This window comes from Panthera leo, chromosome B2, assembly GCF_018350215.1.
Source record: "Panthera leo isolate Ple1 chromosome B2, P.leo_Ple1_pat1.1, whole genome shotgun sequence".
Classification (NCBI taxonomy): domain Eukaryota; kingdom Metazoa; phylum Chordata; class Mammalia; order Carnivora; family Felidae; genus Panthera; species Panthera leo.
Window position 1 is genome coordinate 112,921,930 of NC_056683.1, and position 24,002 is coordinate 112,945,931.

General features: G+C 37.4%; 1 protein-coding gene across 13 annotated transcripts in view; it reads left to right on the forward strand.

Moving 5' to 3' along the window:
• Positions 1-24,002, forward strand: part of LOC122220362 (tRNA (guanine(10)-N2)-methyltransferase homolog) — a 102,202-nt gene that overhangs the window by 31,534 nt on the left and 46,666 nt on the right. For 8 of the 13 annotated variants that reach the window (XR_006202820.1, XM_042939759.1, XM_042939761.1 and 5 more), the window contains 6 exons: positions 17,892-17,957; positions 19,510-19,583; positions 20,945-21,026; positions 21,116-21,208; positions 21,434-21,568; positions 22,271-22,427. Coding sequence is in view for 12 of the 13 variants with exons in the window: in XM_042939759.1 (XP_042795693.1) it covers positions 17,892-17,957; positions 19,510-19,583; positions 20,945-21,026; positions 21,116-21,208; positions 21,434-21,568; positions 22,271-22,427 (607 nt within the window). In the remaining variant the exon portion in view is untranslated. Of the gene's footprint in view, positions 1-83; positions 487-11,257; positions 11,342-11,440; positions 11,601-17,891; positions 17,958-19,509; positions 19,584-20,944; positions 21,027-21,115; positions 21,209-21,433; positions 21,569-22,270; positions 22,428-24,002 lie in introns of those variants that run through there. The other 5 variants (XM_042939770.1, XM_042939769.1, XM_042939768.1 and 2 more) reach the window with 5 other exon arrangements.

A 24,002-nucleotide genomic window follows, 5' to 3' on the forward strand; every position in this document is an offset into this window, starting at 1 on the left:
TATAATAGGGATGCCAGTAGAATTATTTCATGTAGGCTGTAATAATTAGAATTTAAAAATATGTTATGTTTTCAAAATTACAGGCTGATTGTTTGATTGAAAAACTAAGAACATGAAAATGTCAACAGTGGAAGATTTTCCTAATCTTGGCTCAACATAAACTAATATTTTGGTCCCTTTGAAGTCTAATTGCCATTGTAAGATTTGTTGGGTTTTATGAGAGGCTATTACTGGGTAGCCTTAAATCTTTTTTGAATGTTTCTTGAGATCTGTGATACAGTTACATGGATACTTTGTCACTAACTTCTTTGTTTTAATGGTTACATGTCTAAGGTATAAGATACTGTAGATAATATCCCATTAAAACAAGTTCTGTTAATCAGGGAGGGCTCTATTTTCTTTTTTAAAAGTTCAAATGTTTTCATTTTTCCAGTAGTCAATTATAATCATGATTTATTTATGAAGAATAAACTGATATAGAAAGTACTTTGCCGATTTTGTTGGAGCCTTTATTACTATAAAGGGGGGAAAAGTAACCATTTCTTGACAGTTCTGTAATTTTACACATGAAATTTAAAAACAAAGAGTACCATACTACATAGTGAGCTCTGTTCTTGTTGCTGGAAAGAATTGTATATGTATTCCGTTTTACTCAGATTTCGGGTGCTGGTTTTCACTTCTGAAAGCCTAATGTTTTTGTAATAAATTGAAAGCTATATAATATACGTAATTTCTAATGGTGAATTTACAAGAACAATCAACTTGGTTATCCAAGAGAAGTTGCTATAATGGAATTTTACCTGTAAGAGCATAAATGGGGAAGAAATACAAAGTGGTTATAATAATGTTATTAAAACTGGACAGAAACTGTTGTTTTATGGTTTGTTTATTGTACCAAAGGAAAAGTAGCATTCAAAAGTGGTTATGCTTAGCTTTTATCATGAAGAAATCCTGATTAGAAAGTAGTGATAGATAAGCTTAGGTGAGAAAATTTATTTTAATAGCACCGAGTTAGCATTATTGATCTATCATTTCATGAGACCTATATCTTTAGGAATTGTGCTGATCTACCCTAACAATAGTGAATGTGAACAAAGAGTAGGTAGTGAAAGCTTATCCTACATTGTGCCGGCATATAATAATACCACGTGCATGAATATAAATGAACACAAGGATTAAAGTTTTGATGTTAGAAACAGGCTGTGATGATTAGTTTTCTTTCTTATTTTTGGCATGATATTAAACGTAGTTTTATGCAATGAAATAATTATTATAATGTTTAGTTACAGCATCTGAAATAAATATTCATTTATTCATTTAGCAAACATTTGCTGAGCATTTAGCATTTACCAGACACTGCCAGGATCAGGAAATAGAGAAGTGAGAGAGGACAGTCTGTCTTCAAATGCTAATCTGAAGACAAAACCAGTGATCGTAGTGTAGTGTGTTAAGTGCTATAAAGTTCTCAGAAGAGGCTGTGGAAAGGAATACAATTTTGAGAGCAGGTTGTCAGTAGAACTGAATATTTAAGACTCAGTGTTAGGCAGGTAGACAGCGGGAGTTCAGTTAGGCCAAGAGTCCCACATGTACTTTTCTTGAGTTCTTCTGTTATTATTTATTTTATAATTGAAATGAATGTTCACTTTCAATTTTATTCACTGAAAGTGGAAGTAGGGGTTATAGGCTCTCAAAATTAGATTTCCAGGGTTTCCAGGACAGCTTTGTTAAGTAGCTCTCTGAGCACCTACACGGATAAGCAGTTGCAAGTTTGCAGAAATCAAATATGACCACCTTCAGAAAAGGAATTTTCTGCATGTACAACATGTTGTACTATGTGAGTTTGCAATGGTATAATTGACAGTATGATGATAACAACATGTAAGGTATTTAAGGAATTCTAAAATGCCTTATGGACTCTTCAAAAATATGATTAGCCAACTGATTTAATTTATATATGTTTATACCCTCTCATAGTTGTTTTCCTTCTTTGTTGGAAAACCATTGATCCTCATATTCTTAGCAGCATTTGTCTTTTACTTGTAAAAATAAGGTTACTACAGTTAAAATTCACTGAGCCTTTTCAGTAAAATATTTGATAACTTAGTAGCTATCGATAACATTAGCTCAGCACAAAACTAATTCATAACTTGTTTTTAAAATGTTTAAAGTACTATCTAGAGAATTATTTATGCATGTTATGATTTTACTTGTTTGTAATTGCAGAATTGTAAAATTATTAGTGACCTGTTTCAAACTGTTCTTACTTATATAAAAGAAGGCTAAATAAATATGGAAAAATACTATGTCAAGTTTTGCCTCTGGAGTTTTTAATGTATGTGGGTTTTTTTAGTGATTTTATTTTTTTACAGCAGTTGTAAGTTCACAGCAAAACTGAACAGAAGGTACAGAGATTTCCCATATACTTCCCCCCCCCACACATATGCATAGTCTCTCCCATTATTAACATTCCCCATCAGAATGGTACATTTGTTGCAACTGATGAACCTACACTGACACATATAATTACCCAAAGTCCATTGTTTAGCTTAGGGTTCACTCTTGGTGTGGTACATTCTAGGAGTTTGGGCAAATATATAATGACATATATCTATCATTATAGTATCATGCAGAGTATGTTCACTTCCCTAAAGTTCCTCTGTGCTGTCTATTCATCCCTACCTCCACCAACCTCTGGAAAGCAGTAATGTTTTTACTGTCTGTGTACTTTTGCCTTTTCCAGAATGTCATATAGTTGTAATCACACAGTATATAGCCTTTTCATATTGGTTTCTTTCACTTAGTGATATGCATTTAAGGATCTTCCCTGTCTTTTCATGGTGTGATAGCACATCTCCTTTTAGCACTGAATAGTATTCCAGTGTCTGGATGTACTACAGTTTATCCATTCACCTACTGAAGGATATCTTGGTTGCTTCCTAGTTTTGTCAGTTATGAACAAAGCTGCTGTAAACACCTGTATGCAGGTTTTTGTGTGGACATAAGTTTTCAGTGCCTTTGGGTAAATACCAGGGAACATGATTATTGGGTTGTATGATGAGCATATGTTTAGTTCTATAAAAAACTGCCAAATTGTCTCCCAAAGTGGCCATACCATTTTGCATGTCCCACCAGCAATGAATGAGCTTTTTGCTCCACATCCTTGCCAGAATTTCACATTGTCAGTGTTTGGGGTTTGGCCATTCTACTAAGTGTGCAGTGGTATCTCATTGTTTTAATTTCCTTTTCTCTGATGACCTATGATATGGAGCATGTTTTCATATGCTCATTTGCCATCTGTGTATCTTCTTTGTAGAGCTGTCTGGGTTGGCGTGTTTTTAATTTTTTTTTAATGCTTATTTATTTTTGAGAGAGAGAGAGAGAGAGAGGAGTGAGTGTGAGTGGGGGAAGGGCAGAGAGAGAGGGAGACACAGAATCCGAAGCAGGCTCCAGGCTCTGAACTGTCAGCACAGAGCCTGACGCAGGGCTTGAACTCACGAACTGTGAGATCATGACCTGAGCCGAAGTCAGCCGCTTAACCAACTGAGCCACCCAGGTGCCCCTGGGTTGGCCCGATTTTAAATCGAGTTGTTTTCTTATTGTTGAATTTTAAGAACCCTTTGTATATTTCGGATAATCACTTTTATCAGGTGTACCTTTTTGTAAATATATTCTCCCAGCCTGTGGTTTGTCTTCTCATTTTCTTGACATTGTCTTTTCATGGAGCAATTTTTAATTATAATGAAGTCCATCTTATCAGTTATTTCTTTAATGGATCATGACTGTGGTGTTGTATCTTGCCATATCTGATGTCATCTAGGTTTTCTCTTATATCTTAGGAGTTTTATAGTTTTGCATTTTACATTTAGGCCTGTGATCAATTTTGAGTTAATTTTTGTGAGGGTTGTAAGGTATGTGTCTAGATTCATTTTTTTGTATGTGGATATGCAGTTGTTCCAGCACCATATGTTGAAAACACTATCTTTACTCCATTTTATTGCCTACGTTGCTTTGTCAAAGATTAGTTGATTATATTTATATGGGTCTATTGCTAAGCAATCTGTTCTGTTCCATTGATCTGGTTGTTTTCACCAATTCCACGGTCTTTATTACTAGAAGCATCATAGTAAGTGTTGAAGTTGGGTTGAGTCAGTTCTCCAACCTCATTTTTCTCTTTCAACCTTGTGTTGGTTATTCTGGGTCTTTTTCCTTTCCATATAAACTTCAGAATCTGTAAGTATCCACAAAATAACTTGCTGTGATTTTGATTGAGATTGCATTCCAAATCCAATTGATTTTACGGATCAATTTGGAAAGAATGGACATCCTAACAATATGGAATATTGAGCCTACCTATGAACATGGGCTATCATTTATTGAGTTCTTTGATTTTTTTCATCAGAGTTTTGTAGTCTTCCTTGTTAGGATCTTATACATATTTTGTTAGGTTTATTCCTAAGTACTTCATTTTTGGGAGTGCGAATGTCAATGGTAATGTGTTTTTAATTTCAAATGTCACTTGACTTTTGCGTATTAACTTATCCTGCAACCTCACTATTTATTTGCTTATTGGTTTCAGTTTTTTTTTTTTTTTTATTGTTTTGGATCTTCTACCTAGATGACCATTTGATCTGTGAACAAAAATAGTTTTATGTCTTCCCAATCTGTATACCTTTTATTTTCTTTTGTTGTCTTATTGTACTAGCTAAATCCTACATTATGATGCTGAAGAGGAGTGGTAAGAGGGGACATCCTTGCCTTGTACCTAATTTTAGTGGGCAAACTTTGATTTTATGACTTTAAGTATGATGTTAGCTGTAGGTTTTTTTTTTTTTTAAAGAAATTCTTTATCAAAGTTGAGGAAGTTCCTCTCTAGTCCTAGTTCAGTGAAAGTTTTTATCATAATAGGTGTTGGGCATTGTCAAATGCCTTTTCTCTATTGATACGATCATGTGATTTTTTTTAGCTTGTTGATGTGATGGATTACATTAGTTGATTTTTGAATGTTGCACCAACCTTGATACTTGGGGTAAGTCCCAACGAGTCATCTGAAATTTTTAAAATAGTACTAAAAACAGAGGTTGACATAAAAGATGTATAATAAATTGATCCTAATATATGAAAGATCCACTGACAGAGTTGTAGACATACCTCTTCTAAGAATCCGAGGTCAAGAGCACAGCCTTTATTATTGCTATGCTCATACATTTCTAGATTTTGATATCAAAAGACCATCTACAAAAGTTGATACCCATACTTTCATTAAGTGCCCACTACTCCAATTCACTAAAATGAAGCTGATACCTGTTGATTATCTGCTTGTGAATCAGCTTTTATTATAGCAATATAAATACAAAAAAAACCCTGTATTTCTGATTCAGCTTAAATAACCTTAATGAAAAGTCTACCTTTAATTGAGAAGAATCAGATTCCTGGGGGCACCTGGGTGGCTCAGTTGGTTAAGTGTCCAACTTTGGCTCAGGTCGTGATCTCATAGTTCATGAGTTCAGGCCCCGCATCGGGCTCTGCACTGACAGCACAGAGCCTGCATTGGATCCTCTGTCTCCCTCTGTCTCTGCCCCACCCCAGCTCTCAAAAATAAAAAAAATCATTAATTAATTTAAAAAATAAGAATCAGATTCTTGTATGATTATTTCAAATCACATAGGTAGGGATGAATCCACAATCAAAACCAATCCCAAAGTCAATTTTTCTTTTAGGTGAATGTATTATATTTTTTACTGATATAAAACAGGCACCTTAAGCTTATTTCCCTCCACCCTGCCCATTCCTTTCCATCGTCCCATTTTTATTAATGGCAACTGCAATCTTACAGCTGCTCAGGCCAAAAATCTTGCAGTTATCCTTGACTCCTATTTTTCATACTTCATATCCGACCCATTCACAAACCTTAGCAGTATTCTCCAAATATATTCAGAATTTGACCACTTCCCACCACTCATACTTCTGTCATCTTGGCCAAGTTCTCATCATCTATTGTCTGGATTATTGCAGTTGGCCTCTGCACTATCTCCCTGCTTTTGTCCACGTCCACCCTCCAGTGTATTCTCAACATATTTGTACATTCAGTTTACAGAACATGTATGCCTGAATATTCTCTCAGCCCATTGGTCCCAAACAATTTGCCCTCAGACATGATGTTACCTTGAGGGGCCTGAAACAAAAATCAACTCATTCCTCTCAGTGTCCAGTGTCTGTCTGCCTTTTCATCCATCCTCTCTTGCTCTGAACATTTCTAGAATCACTTGACTGGGCTCCATGCCCCCACTGGCTTGCTTTCTAGCACAGTCTCCATCAGAGTTCTTTCTACATTATGACCTGATTATGCAATTTTCCTGCTTATGAAAACCTCACTGTGTTCCCTCAGAATTATTCATCAGCATTTTCACCTTCATCTCCTGCACTTGTATCCCATATGCCAACCATTTTTACTATTCCAACTAAACTGAGCACACCCATGGAAATCTGTTTACTTTTCAAAACTGGGTTATTGCCTCTTGGAAGTCTTCCCTAATACTCCAATCCACAACCACAGTATTGGTTCTTCAGCTCTAATCCATGATATTTTTTCTTAGCATGAACCTTACACAGTCTAACTGGGGAATAATAGGATATCTCTTGCCACTGGATTTTGACCTTTTTTTGAGCTGGGGAATCTAATTTTTTATCTTATGCCCCCATTGCCTTAGCTCAATGAACTGGTCAATAAATGTTTTAGTTTAATCTCTGAGTCCCTTAAAATGTTACCACAACAAACCAAAATCTAATTGAGTACTATGATAACTTTCATTTCAACTACTTTCAATCTAAAAATCAAGAGTATAACCTAGATGTCAGCTGGATATCCCTGGCCTTATGTTCTTAATGGCAGTATGCACAACCACTATAATTTAGGTGTAAAACCTCTTTGAGTTTCTGAAGAATTAACCCACACCAAGCATTTCAAGCATTTAATAACCAAATTTGGCAGGGCAATGGTAAAGTGTCATCTAGTTCCTGCCATCTTGCTGACTTTTCCTCTACTTCTCCCCTTGCCTTTAGAACATATTTCTCTTTTTTTAATGTTTATTTTTGAGAGGACAGAGAGAGAGAACAGGGGAGGGCAGAGAGAGAGGAAGACACAGAATTCAAAGCAGACTCCAGGCTCTGAGCTGTCAGCACAGAGCCCGATGCGGGGCTCGAACTCACAGACTGAAAAATCATGACCTAAGCTTAAGTCGGATACTTAACCAACTGAGCCACCCAGGCACCCCTAGAACATATTTCTCTTCTCTTTACATTAGAATTTTTAAAATTCTCTCTGAAGCCTTTGTTCTAGCCAACATTCATTGCCCACAGGAAATCACCTAAGTAGGCTATTCTAGATATTTTCTCAGCTAAGGAGATTCTCAAGTTGCTAAGAGAGGAATACTTTCTTCTTGTTACACCTTCTCAGAAAAATATTTGCAGCATTTTGCCAATTTATCACATAAGTTCTCTCCCCAAGCAGGCGTACACAGTACTGGGACTCAAAGCCTATCTATCCATACTCTTCTTTCCCAGGCAAGGATTCTCAAACTTCAGTGTGCACCAGACCACCTGGTGGGACTGTTTGAAACAGAATGCTGGATCCTTCCCCGAGTTTCTGATTCAGCAAATTTGAGGGTAGGCAGGACTTTGCATTTCTAAGTGGTTCTCAAGTAATGAAGTTGCTTGTGGTTGCCATCAAATTAACTGAGGAGTTTTTAAAAATATGTTCATGCCACACCCCAAGTTCAATTTGAATCCCTAGGGATAGAGTCCAGGCCCTGTATTTTTGAAAATTCCTCAGGTAATTCCAACACGCAGCCAACTTTAAGATCCCGTGTCCTGTAGGACTGAGTAAAACTCCTTCTAGTGCCCTGTTACAGTAGATTCTCAGGAAGGAATGTTAATATTTGCATATTACTTGCCAAAAGCCTTTCTTTGTTTAGAAATCATGTTTGCTTCTTATATTTTAGGAATGAAGGAAGGAACGGGAGAAGGAAAGTGGGAAGCAGGGAAGGAGGAAGGACAAAAGGCCTGGCTCAAACCTGGCAAATGCACTGTGAATTTACATTACCTCTGGTTCACAAAGTTCTACCCAAGAGAAGTATTTAAATGGCGTCCCACCCAAAAATGTGCAAAGCTACCGAAGCTACAAAGTTGAAGCCTGGTGCAGTGTGGATAATATCCAGGTCTTGCCTTGCCTTGTATTTGGAGTGGAATACAAGTAGAGTAAAATGTTTTTTGGTATCTTACAATCTCAACCTCATTGCAAACAAAAGAACCAAATTAAGGACTGGCCCAAGGAAGGAAGGCATCCCTAATTTTGGTAGGCCCTAGGTTAGGCTCCTTATGGAAACCTGTTTCTATTGCAGCCAGTTGCTAAGATATGGGAAAAGTTGTTCTCTAGCTTAGCTCAATCATCTGTCTGGAAGTGCATGGCTTTTGATTATTTGAATTGTGGCAGCATTAAGAGTTTAAGGATGACCTGGACAGAAGGCTGAATCTCCAGCCCATTTTCCTTCACATTTTTTTCTGTGCACAAGAACCAACAATTCACAGGTAGCAAATTAGTAGGCCTAATTTACAATCAGCATTTCAGATTTGTTCTGGGGAGTTTTTTGAGCAGATGACAAGCTCTACTTTTTTCCACTTCTGGAGATCTTGAGTCATACTTAAATCAACTGCAGCTGCATAAGTTTAAATTGGTGCCTCGTCCCTACTTGTTTTATTTCCTAAGAGAACCCAGTGTTAGTTCTCTCTTACCCTCTTCCTGGATTATCTTCGTTAAGATTGAAGTTACTGGAGACCCTCTGGCATTTCATGAAACTGAAACTCTGTCAGGAAGTTTCACTTCACTATAGTGAAGTTTCCATAGTTGTTACATAACTTCTTCCAATAAAACTTTATTCTCCAAACTGTTCAAACTGTTTTTTCCTCATTGCAAAAATCTTCTAGTTTTAATACATATTGTAAATAAATTTGCTACCCCTCACTGGTACACAAATCTCCACGGTTCTCTGTGATACCCAATCCCTTTTCAAGTGTTAGATGCTCAGGCTGAGACAGATGTATGGACAGTTTTAACATTACATATAACTTCTGCTGCTGGGACCTATGAACTCTTTACTCATTTCCTTTCCTCACTGACTCTGCCCTACTAGTCTCAGCAGTATAGCAACATGTTATAACCAGAACTCAAGATCCTTCTCTCCAATTTCTGGTCCCAAATATTCAGGAATAACCATGGTTTTCCAATCATCATCAGCCTATTACCAGATACTCCAATGCTTGCACAATAGTAATCTGACAGAAGCAGCCAAGTTTCTAAGAAGTCTGCCCTGGTAGATGAAGAATGGACAGAGCTTTAGAGCAGTTCCCAGAAGACGGACTATGAACTCTCTTGCCCCTTCCAGTACAAATTAAAAAAAAAAAAATTGCAAATCTCCAGATGTTTAAACACCAACTTTCAAAGTCCGTACTCTCTTGCTGCTTCTTAAGGACTCTAAGCTCAAAAACATGTAACAGCTGTGTGACTTCCTCAAAGGCTGTTTAATGAGTAGTTCCACACTACTGCTAATGGCCTGGCCTATGCAGGGTTAATTTCTACTTTCCCAGACCATGTACCCAACAGTTTGAGATTCATGATGTACATGGTCTGCTCATTTATGGAATGGAGAATTAGTGGGGATTTAGCTTAAAGGAAGCTAAGGAAATTCATGTGAAGAACCAGTGAAACTTGAATTTGTCTGGGTTCTCCTAGACTGTGTATTCTCATTTGCTGTCTCTACACAGCATCATCATAATCCAGGCATGATATTCCCTAAAAAGTTGCCCCATCAAAATTTAATGTTTGGTGATTCTGACAAGTTTTGGTGATGGGACATATCAAGCACTGCATGTCATTCCCCTAATGTTTCATTGGTTCTCTGTCCTACCTTGACCTCTCTTCTCATGTCTCAGAGCACTTTTATCCCTTTTCTGAGGCCTTGGAGCCAAGAGACATCTGTGTTCCTCAGAGACTCACTTTATCACTTAAGTGGACTTATCAAGACATTTTCCTAGCAAAGAGATTGTTTGTTAGGAGAAAATTTTCACACTTTAAGAGGAGAAAAGTCTCCTTAAATTCCATTTATTGGTTTGTACAATATACCAGGTATTAACATTAAACACTTTATGTACATTATTCCACTTAATCCTAATAATCCCTTGACAGAGGCAGTAGTACTCCAATTTAGATAAAACTGCTGTCAAAGGAGGCTAAGAAATTTGCTTAAGAACATATAGATTGTAAATAGTGAAGTTGAGATTTGAACCTAAGACTGACACCACAGCCTAAATTCTTAATCACTGCTACTAAGTATCTAGTATATTCCCAGCACATGGTGCTCGGGATATGCAGTACTCTTGTATTATGCACAATGTTATGGTGGGAGGCAAAAGAAATTGCTCTCAATAAGGCAAAGGATTCAGTACTCTCAAAAGCAATACACATATACATGGACTATGCAAATTTAAAAAAATTGTGAATATGCTACTACTTATTTTATGTGCTACTATGAAATTTGTGCCAGTGCGAATAGTTAGAAGCATTTCCATCGTTTTAATATAGAGTTGGCTGTGGATTGAGCCTGTGAGTCTAACATCACAACCTCCTACTTATTGAGTACTTCCTCTGAGGATGACATTGTGTTTTCTGGGGAGGTACAGAATGAACCATAAAAGATGGTCTAGGTCAAGAGCTTATTGTAGTTGGCGCAGATGCTATGTATCCTTTAGAAGTTACTGAAAAAATACAAAAAGTATACTGCACGTTAGACGAGTGGTCCAGGTCGTCCAATCTTGTAGTGGTTGGAGAAGTCTGAAGTAATAAGGTGAAATTCCAGTCCAGTTTTGAAGAACGAGGATTGGAATTGTTGTAGAGAAGGTTGAAAGTTCGCTCCTGGTGGGAGGATCAATGGAAACTACTTGTGTTATCACAACCTGCTCCTGAGCACAACACGGCCCATCACACCAGCTACTCGTCCTCCGGCACTCAACCAGAAAGCACCTTGCAAGCGGACATTGCTCCTCCAGCCGCTGCCAAGCTCAAAGTACCCATGCGGGAACCCCGGGACAGCGCCCACCTCTCCCAGCTTCCGCTTCCGGTCCTTCAGGCTCCGCCTCAGCGGAAAAGGCTTTGTGAGAAGGGGGAGGAGTAAAGGTGGGAAACTGCGCGAGCCGCGCAGGCGCACCTGGGACGGCTGCAATGGCGCTGTCGTGCTCCCTGAATAGATACCTGCTGCTCATGGCTCAAGAGCACCTGGAGTTCCGCCTGCCGGTGAGCCCGCAGCGACCTCCACAACTTAAGGACGGGAGAGGACGGCACGGTGGGGGTTGGTGTGCGGGCGGCGGCGATCGTCCCAGCCTGAGCAAGCAGGGACCCGGGGGTGTGTGCTTGTCGGGGATATCACGGGTCCCCAGTCCCTCGGTCCCTAGGAAGAATCTGAGCTTGGCGGAGGATGTGTGAGAAAGAAGTCCAAGACGCACTCTCTCAGCCTTGCCAAATATTTTCATTCATTCTTCTACCCATGCGCCAGGTATTGGAGTTAGGTGAATATGACCGGTCCTCTTGCTTCGGGAGCTCTTCGTCTAGCGGAGAATAGAGACAGCCAATAGAAATGCTCAGGGCGGTGTTTTAAGTGGCAAATATGTAGGTCAGAGCCCGTGTGGCAGGGTGGGATGGCTGATGGTGGTAGTAGGTGGTAGGAGTTAGATAATGGAGAAGTTGGAAAAAGTGTTTTATTCATTCAAGAAACATTTTCCGAGTACTTGTAATTGCACGTGCTGGACGCTGGGGATATAAAGATGAAAAGGACTATTTCTGTCTTCAAGGAGCTTACTGTTTAGGTTAAGGGCTGAACAGATGTGAAAACATATTATGAAATAACATTTGTAAGTGCACTGATAGATGCTTAGGGAAGTATGGGAGCATAGAAGGGGAATCTAATCCACCTGTGGAGTGGAGGATGTTGGTCTTTAAGATCGCTTACATTTGACACTTGAAAGTAACTAAAGTATGAATATGAGTTAGCCAGGCCAAGCAGAGAAGTAAGTAAATTAGGATTACAATTTATTATTACTGGATTATGAAATATGTAGCCGAGACTGACAAGAAGAGAGCAGGAGAGGCAAATAGGGGCCAGAAAATGCAAAGCCTTGAAAACCCTGGAAGGGAAGAGAAAATGTATTTAGCTTGTAAGGGAAATTTACTGAAAATTTTTAAGCTAGGAAGTGACAATAGATTTTTCCTTAAAAATCACTTTGGCGGCAATAATGAGGACAGATTTAAGAGGAATTTGAGTCTAGAATCAGAGACCAGTTATGAGTCTGTTGACATAGTTTTATTAATAGATCAAGGAGGCCTGAACTGGCAGGGGCTAAGAGGATGGGATAGACCGAGAAAATATTTAGGTGATGAAATCATCAGGACTTGATGATTGAATATGGGGAGAGGGGGGAACAGGGGCCAATTAAGAATGACTCCTGGGGTGCCTATAAGAGCTTCTCCATTTAAAATGTAGAGCATAGGCAGATAAAAGATTTAAATATTGGTTATGCCAAATTTGATGTGTTTGTGTAATAAGTGGAGATGATTGGGCAGTGAATATATGAGTAGGCACAGAGTACAATATACTGGTAATAAATGTTTGGGAGGCTTCTGCATATGAATATTGGTAGTAAATGAATACTAGGAGGGAAAGTGAAATTATTTAGAGAAAGCACAGTGTCGAAAGAGTGATGGGCCAAATGGAGGTGCTTGGAAGCACTGATATGGAGGGGAAGTGAGAAAAGAAGGTCATGAAGAGGATAGGCAAGTATCAGAATAGGAAGACTGTGAGGGCACAGAAATCAGGAGGGTAAATTTTTAGGAATTTTGCTAAAGCTGTTGTGTAGAATTTTAGGAGGGTAAGCTAGATTGCTTGGTTTAATGGTCGCTGAGAAAAAAGGAGAGATAGACTGCTCCAGAGCAGTCTAGAGCGTAAGAAGGGAAAGTAAGAGATTGGTTAACAATTTGAGGGAGGCCTAGGGTCAAGCAAAGTTTGTAGGGTGAAGAGAAGGGGAGAATGGCTATAAAGACACAGTGGGGGGTGTTGGCCTTTCACTAGAAGGAGACAGCTTACAAAGGAGAGTTAGTTTGGATGTGGGGTGGCTGCCAGAAGGTCTGCTTTCTAGGTAATGAATGAGTCAGGATTATTTCTTGAGAGATTAGGGACCAAGCAGTTGAGGGAGAAGTTGAGAAAAATAGTTTAATTTAAAAGTCATTGAGAGCAAAATAGGGAGCTGATCGGTTAAAAAATTGCGAACACAGTTGTTAGAGCAAATGCTGAAAATCCAGCTGAGGATGAAGATCATGTGTTTATAATTGTGCCTGAGAGTCTCTGATTTTCTTCAGTTGTGCTCAATTCACTGGCCTTAGGAATTATGAAGGAGACTGTGGCATTGATTCAGGATTGATGTTTTGCTGGGCTTGTGCATTGGCAAGATAGGGGTGCAGGGCGTAGAGCTTCATGGAGGAAGTAATATTTTAATAGATATTAATTAATAAAGAATTGTTGGTAAAGAGGACTAGAAAGCCCACTTCAGTAAGACACAAAAGCAGGTGTAAAGGCACGGAGGGAATTGATTATGCTGGTGGTGTGGGGTGTGTGGGGAGTGGGGATGAAGTAATGGGCAGTGAGGCTGGAGAGATGGGTAGGATCCAGATTTTGGAGTGTTTTGAAACTATTACAAGGGATTTGGATCTTATTTTAGATTTAATGGGGAGCCATTGATTCTTTTTTAAGGCAGGAAATGACATTTTTTTTTTTTTCTTTTTAAAACCAGTAAGGGACCAGTAATCATTGGTGTTTTAGAGAATTCTGGAGTACCAGAGAGAGGATATCACTTAGAGGATACTGAAGTGGAAATAGAGGCCAAAGAGGGTGCGTGCACCATAGGCAGGCAGTACAGTGCGAATGGGTGGCTAGGCTGCAGTCTTAACAGCATCCCCAGTACTTGCACATTTTACCTCTTTTCTTTCTCTTAAATTATTCTTAGTCATTGTCTTACCGTAGTGCCAATTTAATCTCCCAAAAAGCTCAGTTCTGTTTTACATTTTCATTGTCCCAGGGCTGAAACTTCTTAGTCTGGCATTAGCCTACCATTGCATGGTTCTTTTCTCTGTCTCTCCCCACGTCCCCTCCTTCCCACTTCTCCAGCTCCCCACCACAGTGAGACCTGAAGTGAATCCCTATCATTCCCTGAATGATGCCCTCAGTTTTGTGCTTTGGTCTGTGCTGCCTTTTGTCTGGTGGCCCTTTCCTATTTCAGTGTTCAATCTATTATTGATTTTACGTAGTCAGTATTCATTGAGATTGACCCACGTATTTAGTCTATTTTAGGTTTATTTTTTTACTTGTTTCTTTTTCAGATTCGCAATTTCCTTAATGGGTTTTTGTCCTTTAATAAAATTCTTAATTATGTCTTTTATCCCCTTCAATATAGAAAGCATAGTTAAATATGATAAAAGGAGTCCTGTGGGTATGCTATCTTTGTGTATTGTTTCTCTTGGTTCTTTTTCATATGGATGCTGGCTTATTTTTAAATATATGCTAGATGTCTTTGTAAAGTTATTTGAAGAAATAACATGAAGATTGGGATGATGTAAATCCTCTTAAATATAGGAACATTAATGATCTAGAGTGACTTGAACTCATTTTCTGGTGGTAAGTTTTGTTTCTGTTCTGATTCACACATGCTCCTCTGGTATGTAGCTTTTGGGGATCTCAGTCCAGACTGATTGGTTTATCAAGCCATCTTTCTTCTCCATGGACGGCCCAATATTCTTCTGTTTCTGTAGCTCCATTAAGCTGTCAAAAACACTTTCCACCCTCACAGCTGCTTTTGGAATTGATAAATGCCCCAGGAAGCAAGTGGCTGCACCTTGGGATTTTTGGCTTCTCCTGAAGTTTGGTTTGGTAATTCTTATAATGTCTCTATGCCTGCAAACAGATGCCAGGTTTCTCTAGTTCTCAGAAGGCTTAATCTGAATTACCTAGTTTGCCATCAGTGGAAGTGGAAGTCCTCTTTCATTTATACCGATTCTCCCTGTATTACGGGCTTAAGTCAGTTTCCGTGAAAACTTCTAAAACTGAAGTAATCTTTTCTCTCTTGAACTCTGATATAATACCTTTTTGAGCACTCACTGTTTTACACCTTACATTTCAGTTACTAGGTTGAATGTTTTGTTCTACTAGACTGTAAGCTCTCTGAGGATAAAATGTGTGTTTATCTTTACATAGCTTAGTGCCTTGCACATGTTAGTTTTTCAGTAAGTATTGAATTCAGTGAAAGGATCCTTTTGGGGAAGGGAATCAGAAGGTCTGTCAACACTTTTGAGTCAGTCTACTGTATGAGAACTGCTAAGCAGGAAAGCTGCAATGAGTAGCTGCCTTTATGATTTAAAATGAGAGATTAGGAATGTACGTGTGGTCCGGTTTTACCTTTGTAGAGTTAATCAGGGCCAATTTTAGTTGGCGCCTGCCTTATTGTACTAAAAGTAGACATCTGGGTTTTATTGCTGGCTCTGAAACAAACTAAGTGTATGAAAAAGTGAGTGACTAAAAGAACTGAAAATCTCGTATGAATTAATGCATCAGGCATGCCCCAGATCAGGCTGTATTTTTATATCTGATATAAATTCTTTTGTTCCTAATGGAGAAAAATTCCCAACTAGAAAAGTCAATTTGCCATAAGAAGAGTAAAGATTTTGTGTTTTGCTTTTTCCAAATGGATTGAGTAGTTTAATACAGTTTTTGTCATAAATTTGAAACTTGGGTCATCATATCTCGTTTTTAAGTCATTGCTTAAGTTTTAGGTAGTAGAGCTAATGCTATGCCCTAAACTTCAATAATCCTTCACTTTTTTTTTTCCAAAGTAGGAATTTTAAGTGTTTTTTAAAACCTTTGTGGGTTTTTGGCCTGTTACTTTTTTATTTTATTTTATTTTATTTTATTTTTATTTATTTTTAATTTTTTTAATTTTAATTTTTATTTATTTTTCTTTTTTGAGAGAGTGCACACACAAGCAGGGGAGGGCAGAGGAAAAAAGAGGGGAAGAACCTTAAACAGGCTCTGCACAGAGAGTCCCCAGTCAGGGTGTGATCTCACACCGCTTAACTGACTGAGCCACCCCAAGCACCCCAGCCTGTTACTAATTTTTAACAAGATATCTCAGGAGCAGCAAATTTTGATGTTTTAAACATAAAGCTGATCTTGGGGTGCTTGGGTGGCTCAGTCAGTTGAGCGTCTGATTTCAGCTTAGGTCATGATTTTGCAGTCTGAGTTTGAGCCCCACGTTGGGCTCTGTGCTGACAGCTCTGAGCCTAGAGTCTGCTTTGGATTGTGTGTCTCCCTCTTTCTCGCTCTCTCTCTCAAAAATAAACATTAAAAAAAAATGTAAAGCTGACCTCACAATATGACTTAATATAGAATGAACAGTAATCATTCTAGACCAAAGTAACTCAATCTGGAACTTCATTTTTTTTTTTCTTTTAAGAATTATAACTGTCAGTCTTGCTTGATTTCTTGAGGTACTGGACTTTAGTGTTGTGGTCATCATCATCTTGATTCCTTTACTAACACCCTCGTTTCTGTGCGCCTGTTGCCCAGACCTCCTTATTTTATGAGGTAGCTATGATTCCCATTTTACACGTGAGAAAACTAAGAGTTGGAGGACTGAAGTGTCTTGTATAAAACCACATGGTCCCTATTTGGAAGAACTGAAAATAAAATTGTGGTGCCATCTGACTCCCAAGTCCAGTGATACCTCCTATTTAAATGTGTATCACCCATGTTGCAAAATGACTTTTGGGTTACTTTCAATGATTTACTGATAGACTATGCTAGTTCTTAGTCTCTCCATATAATTCAATTGAATTTAGCTCCTTCTACTACCAGGAATTAAAAAAAAAAGATTTATTTCATAGACAAAAGGAAAAACAGAAAAGGCATGAGTTGCTCAAACCTTCCATTCTTTTTGGTCTTGAAGTAGAGGATGTAGGTGTAGGTGGTCTAGGTATATTGTTTCATGGTGGTTGTGGCTCATGATGAGCTTGGTGATCAAGGCACCTTGTAGTTGGGATGAAAGGGGACTGTAGGCACCCAGCAGAGGGGACACATCTCTAATTAGGTTACCTCCATAAGACCTACAGAGACCAGTGGGATTCTACCTGCTTTATGTTATTTGAGGAGAGTAAATTTGTTAGCAGTACAAATTGTAAACTGTGTATAGTCCTCTTGTATTTAACAATACAAAGTGATTGCTTCATGGAATATACATACTATCAACAGATTTCAGCTTTGCATTCCCGATGTTTTTAAAGTAGCTACTGTGTTCTCTTTCTAGTTCTATAACTTTATCCAGAGAGAAGAGGAAGTTCACTTGCTATTAACTTCTGTTTAATGAATCCACAGTGATGCTTCCTGGTTAATCACTTATTTCTTGTCTGAAAATCCTCAACTCATTTGTTTACTAATTCATTTTATTGATCAGTTGTCAGATTTGCTAATCTATAGTTTTTGTCATCTAATATTTTCTAAAATCAGGCATTTTCTGACCAAGTCTTTTGGCAATCCTCTTGTCTAAAATTTCTCAGAAATTATTTACCATGGTGTGGCTGTAAAATTTTTTCAGAGCTTAGAGTTGTAATTTGTCTGGTGTTGACACTTAAATGCTTTGGGTAGATCACCAACCCACTCTTTAAAAAGATCTAATTATACCTATATCTGTTAATAGGCTTTGAGTTCCCTGTGTTAAAATGTGTTCTTTCTATAATATTTTCAATATAGGAAATAAAGTCTTTGCTTTCACTTTTTGGAGGTCAGTTCACCAGTAATCAGGAAACTTATGGAAAGGTAAGTTGAATTTATATTTTTCATTAGACCATGTACAACATATTTATAAGTAGAACCTTGTATTTGAAGAGAAAAACTGCAAATCTTAAATTTATATCTGTATAGTTGCTTGTATCTGTTTCTAGGGAAAATTAAATAAAAAGCATATTTTTGGGGAAAAAAGTTGTGGTTTTGGAAAGTCATTCAAGTTTATTTTCAATATTCATTTAGTTTACTAGTTTTTTTAGCTCAGCATCTGTACCATAATGGGTATCTGTCCCTTAAATGAAAAAAAAGGGCTGTTTTCCGTTGATGAGGTATGATTAGAATTTAGAATTTAGTGGAATTTCAGACTAATATTGAGAATTATTTAAAAATTTAAAATTGTGCATTTATGAGAATGTGAATTGATGAGATTTGTATTTTGTATTTGATAGTTTATCTGTGTATTAGAGAAGTTTGGAAAATAGAAAAAAGTCATTGACAATTCTTCTTTCACATGACTTATAATTTGAGGGTACTACCTTCCAGTCTCTTTTCATATGCTTTTTCCCCTTCAGTTCCAATACTGTGAACTTCTGAAGTCTCTTTTTCACTTGATATTATTAATATTAATTATTAACATATAATATTATTAATTATTAATAGGCACATATTGCTATGTAGCCTTCATCACTAACAGGGTTATATAATATTTCCATTGAAATTTTTCTGTAGACTAGTATAAATATTGGAAGAAGAAAGACAGGGTATGGAAGGGAGGATTTCTTCCAAAAAATGAGAGAACTTAGTTGAAAGTCGGCTACAGTTGGACTTTACTCCTGATTGACTTTCGTGTATTGAGGGAGGCGGAAAAGAGGGAGATTGTGGATATAATTGGGTGAAAGTGTTGAACTGAGGTCAGGAGGCTGCTTTGTGTTTATGTGTTCTGGCAAGGTGTTATTTGGGTGGAGATAAAAAGTGCCTTAATCTTGAGGGTTGAGACAGGGGATTGGTAAACCCTCCTGGGGCACCTGGAACTGTTTTCCTTAGATAAAATAGTAAATAATGATAATTTAATAACGTACCCTATGATTTTCCATCATAGTTATTTCAGAGTTCCTCATCTATCCACTCAGATGGCCACAACTACCTAAAAGAGAGGGATCATTCAAGAAATACATTACTTAGAAGTTAAAAATAAAATAGCTGCATTATAAGGAATGATAATAATAAAAAAATTCTGAGATTATAGTTTGGGGTAAAATATGCATCCTTTGCATTAATTATTTTGGTCAAAATACATAAGTGAACAAATACAGAATTAATCTTAACTGTGTATTTGCTGACCTTTGCATTTGTAGTCATTTATAAAAATGTTCTGATGCTGTAGTTTAGTATCCTAACAAATTACCTGTTAAAATAATTCACTTTTTTACTATTGGAGCAATTTTTATTTTGGTTAGAGTCAGATCAGGTATTCTTACATAGAAGTTGCAGATAGGAATCTCTCCTTATTGACTTCTTGAATAGAAGCATATGAGGCCATAAAACCAGTTACAAGTAAGTTGTATATATTGTTATTTTTTTTCAGTCTCCTTTTTGGATTCTTAGCATTCCCTCTGAAGATATTGCCAGAAACTTAATGAAACGGACAGTGTGTGCCAAGTAAGAGAAACTTATAATGTTTTCCTGCAGGTTGTACACCATACTTACACTACTCTGTCCTTTTTTGCTCTAGTGGCAGAGAATAGAAGGGGTTAGTTGTGGGGAGCTCACTGTAGCTTGCAGTTACATGAATTTGCCACTGGATGGTGGTGGTAGAACAGGGAGTTCTCTGCTGAAGCAGGGTGGGGGAATCTTAGTGGTGGAATGCATAAATAATTATTTGGGGATAATGTTTTTAAACTTCTGTATAAACAGGAATATGGTATAAGATGTAAATGCTGTTATTTTAGAGGATAAATGCCACACTTAATTATAACCAAAGTATACAAAATCTAGATGGCTTTTAGTTGGGTGAGCTGATTCAAGTTGAAATGACAAAAAGTGAGGACTGCCATAACATATGTTTTGATATTTTATTTGTTAGCAGAATCCTGACTATCATCTCTTGTGTGGAAAGGAAAGGAAGAGTTTGTTTTCAAAGGATAATATTCTCAATCCTAATGGCAGCATTAATTACAGTTACAAAGTAGTTTGAATTTAGATGCACAAAACTGTGCTACTATGTAGAATGCAGTTCCATTACAATGAATTCTTGCTTGCAATGTTTGTATGAAATTTGCTTGTAATTGTCTAAATGTTCCTGGAAATTGGTGGAAGCTTTAGGATTAAAAAAATTTTTTTTTGAACGTGTATTAATTTTTGATAGACAGACACAGAGCGCAAGAAGGGGAGGGGCACAGAGAGAGGGAGACACAGAATCCAAAGTAGGCTCCAGTCTCCGAGCTGTCAGCACAGAGCTTGATGCAGGGCTTGAACCCACAAACCGTGAGATCATGACCTGAGACAAAGTCAGACAGCCACCGAGGTGCCCTGGATTTTTTTTTTTTAATATAGTAATTTGCTTTTTGTAATCGTTAGGAGAGTAACTACTAGTTACTAAATGTTAGTATTAGCTAAGTATTATTAATAGTAACATTTTAGCTGGTCTTTTTTCTTTTTGTCTTATGGAGAAGACTTTGGGAAAATTGGATTTACTGCACCTTTTTACCTGTTTCACTAAAATAAATGATGTTACTGCATGATTTGTATTCTAGTATAAGAATACAATGATGAAAACCTGGAAAAATCTTGACTCATGTTAAATTTCCCTCCTTCTGTGCAAAGTGAAACTTTTCTGTGTAATTTGAACTAAAGCTATGTTGATTTTTAGGACACATTATTTCTAGCTTAGAAAATACAGGTAATAGTATTACTATATTGTATTAGTGGAGCAAGCATAATGAACTAGGGAAGTAATTTTTATATATTACTGCACGAGCTGATTTCTTTACTGAATTTAGTACTAATCATTTATTTCCTAGGTCCATATTTGAACTATGGGGTCATGGAAAATCTCCGGAAGAGCTGTATAGTTCTCTTAAAAACTACCCTGCGGAGAAGATGGTGCGTAGTGAAATGTGGTTTTATATAGGTATATTTACATATACTGTAGAACTACTAAACTTAAAAGAATTTATCTGCTTTTATTTTAGGTTCCATTCCTACATTCAGATTCTACATATAAAATAAAGATTCACACATTTAATAAAACATTGTCACAAGAAGAAAAAGTCAAACGAATAGATGTAAGTGAATTTAGCTAAAATCAAAATCAAATGTAGTCTGGCTGCTGTTGATAGGTGATAGTACTCAGCTCTGCTAAGTGCTTGTTTTGTAGTACACTGTGTGCTAGGTCATTTTCATGTTTTGTCTTAATGCTGATATCAAACTTACAAGATAGGTATTATTCTGTAAGCACTATTTTTCCTTTACTATTCTAATGAGACATGAGAATTACTTTTATTTTTTAGGCACTTGAATTTCTGCCATTTGAAGGAAAAGTGAATTTAAAGAAGCCACAGCATATATTCTCTATATTGGAGGATTATGGCTTGGATCCAAACTGCATCCCTGAGAATCCACATAATATTTATTTTGGTAGATGGGTAAGCAGGTGTTCTTGTTACCTATTTCAGATCGTTTCTTTAAAAGCTTAATGTTAGACCTTCGAAGGCTCAGAACTACTGTGTGAATTAAAATCAGTGGGAAATATGTGGTTATGTGTTCTGTTTGTTTTTTCAGAGATTCCTGTGAAGTGCAAGAGGCTTGTTAGATACAGGGTCTAGGTAGGAGGTGGTATATGGGGGAAAAAATAATGTAAGACTTGTCTGAAAGTCTGAATTGCTTTTTAAGCAGAGAGAAGGCGGAGTGCTGTGATAGCTGAGGGATCTCCTTTGTGGAGCTCTCGAATTTGAGCTTGCCTACTGAAAAGAAATGAGATTACTGCAGAGCAGTTCTGCCCACTTCCCCTAAGGCTGTAAGTGGGTAATGGAAGCTGAGCCTTATGTTACAGAATATTGTTATTTAGCAGAAAAAAAAGAGGTGGCTAAAGTTTATTCACCACCAACCCCTGGATTTATTGCGTTCAAATTCAATGCAAATTTAGTTTGAAAAGTCAGTCATTTGCAACCATTAAAAAATACAAGGTAATTGTCCATAATCACTTCAATTACAGTTTTTAAAGGAACAAGTTTAGAGCAATGGTAAGTGGAAAGAAGTTCTTATCATTCAGATCCTGTGGTTTTATTGTGAATAATGATCTTAACTCTGTTATGCAGTTACACTAATTTGAAGAATCTCTGATCTAGATTGCAGATGGACAGAGAGAGCTTATTGAGTCATACAGTGTTAAAAAGAGACACTTTATTGGAAATACAAGCATGGATGCTGGTTTATCATTTATTATGGCCAACCATGGAAAAGTGAAAGAAAATGATATTGTCTTTGATCCGTTTGTTGGAACAGGTATTTTTATTTAACTGTTAAAATAGTGCATAGATGTTACTTGTCTATATTAGTCAAGGTCATAGTAATATTTTTGCTAAAAGATTAGTACATTTGGACAATAATCATAATTATCATAAGACAGTGGCTAAGAGACAACCACATATTTGTGTAATAGCCCTGTATGTAACACTTTCACCACTTCAAAGATAATGCTGATACAATTTTGTGAACTTTTTCCCCAGGTAAGCCACTAGGTGGAGAAGCATACTGTCCACTGCAATACCATGCACTGTGGAAGTGTTTTGCAGCTATATAGTTTATTTAAGTAGGAGAACTCTTGGGTGGAAAAAAGACTTGAGTGACAAGACAAAAAAATGTGTTCATCATTTAAAATTGATAACCATATATTTACATGGAAAAAAATGGGTAATGTGTCTTATCTTTGGTTTGGTTTGTAGAGGTCTATAAGTAAGTGTGAAAGTAAGAAAAGTGACTAATTACCAATGGGCTAGAGCCTGGCTGCTGAGGCTGCAATCTGGGTTTTCTGTACACACTTGATTAGATGTCCGTATAATTAACTGTGTGTAGAAGACTTAAAATTCCAAATTTACATCATATGGCTCTGTGAAGACATTTTCCTGCTTCACCCCGTGTTTTGCTGGGTCTTATTCATGCCTAGGGGATACTAGCATTTAGGTTTGTCTGGCTAAATTCATTGTAATTCAGATTATGTAGGAACAAATTATATTTGTGGTTGGAGTTTCTCCCTGTAGTTGTCTTTCCTCATCAGAAACTTGGGAAGCAGTGTTGATGCAATAGCTAACATTGTTGAATTAGAAAGAAAAAATCTTCCTGAGGAGATTATGGCACAGGGAGAGGTTATGTGACTTAGCTAAGGTTATACAGTGTATAAATTTCATGAGATTCAAACTTAAGCAGTCTAACTCCAAAGCTCATGCCCTTGACTGCTATCCTATCTGTATTAGGATCTGTCGGCCAACTATTATACCATAAACTAATTGAAGAATGTCTCCACATGTGATTAGGAAGAAATAGTATCAAAGTCAAGAGATTTCCAACTTGGAATGATTTTCTGTGTTTGTTGTTGAATTAATCTGCTAGTGAGTCTCTCTTCCCCACTCCTCCAGTGTCTCCATATATCCCACATCGAACATATTACCTGTTTGATTCTTTCTTCATTATCCTAAGTGCCTCCCCCCAGTTTTTGTTTAAGTTTATTTTATTTTGAGAGAGAAAGAGAGAGCAAGCACATGGGAGGGAGAGGAGGGAGGGAGGAAGAGAGATGGGGGGGGGGTGGAGAATTCCAACCAGGTTCCAGGCTCCATGTTGTCAGCGCAGAGCCCCATGCGGGGCTTGAACCCATGACTGTGAGATCATGACCTGAGCTGAAATCATGAGTCGGACGCTTAACTGACTGAGCCACCCAGGCGCTCCCTCTCCCCACTTTTTTGTTAAACTCTTGTTGGAAATAATACCAAACTTATAGTAAAGATCTAAGAATAAAAATATAACAGAGACCACTGGCATATACTTGACCCAGATTAAACTATTATTAACACTTGGCCTCATTTT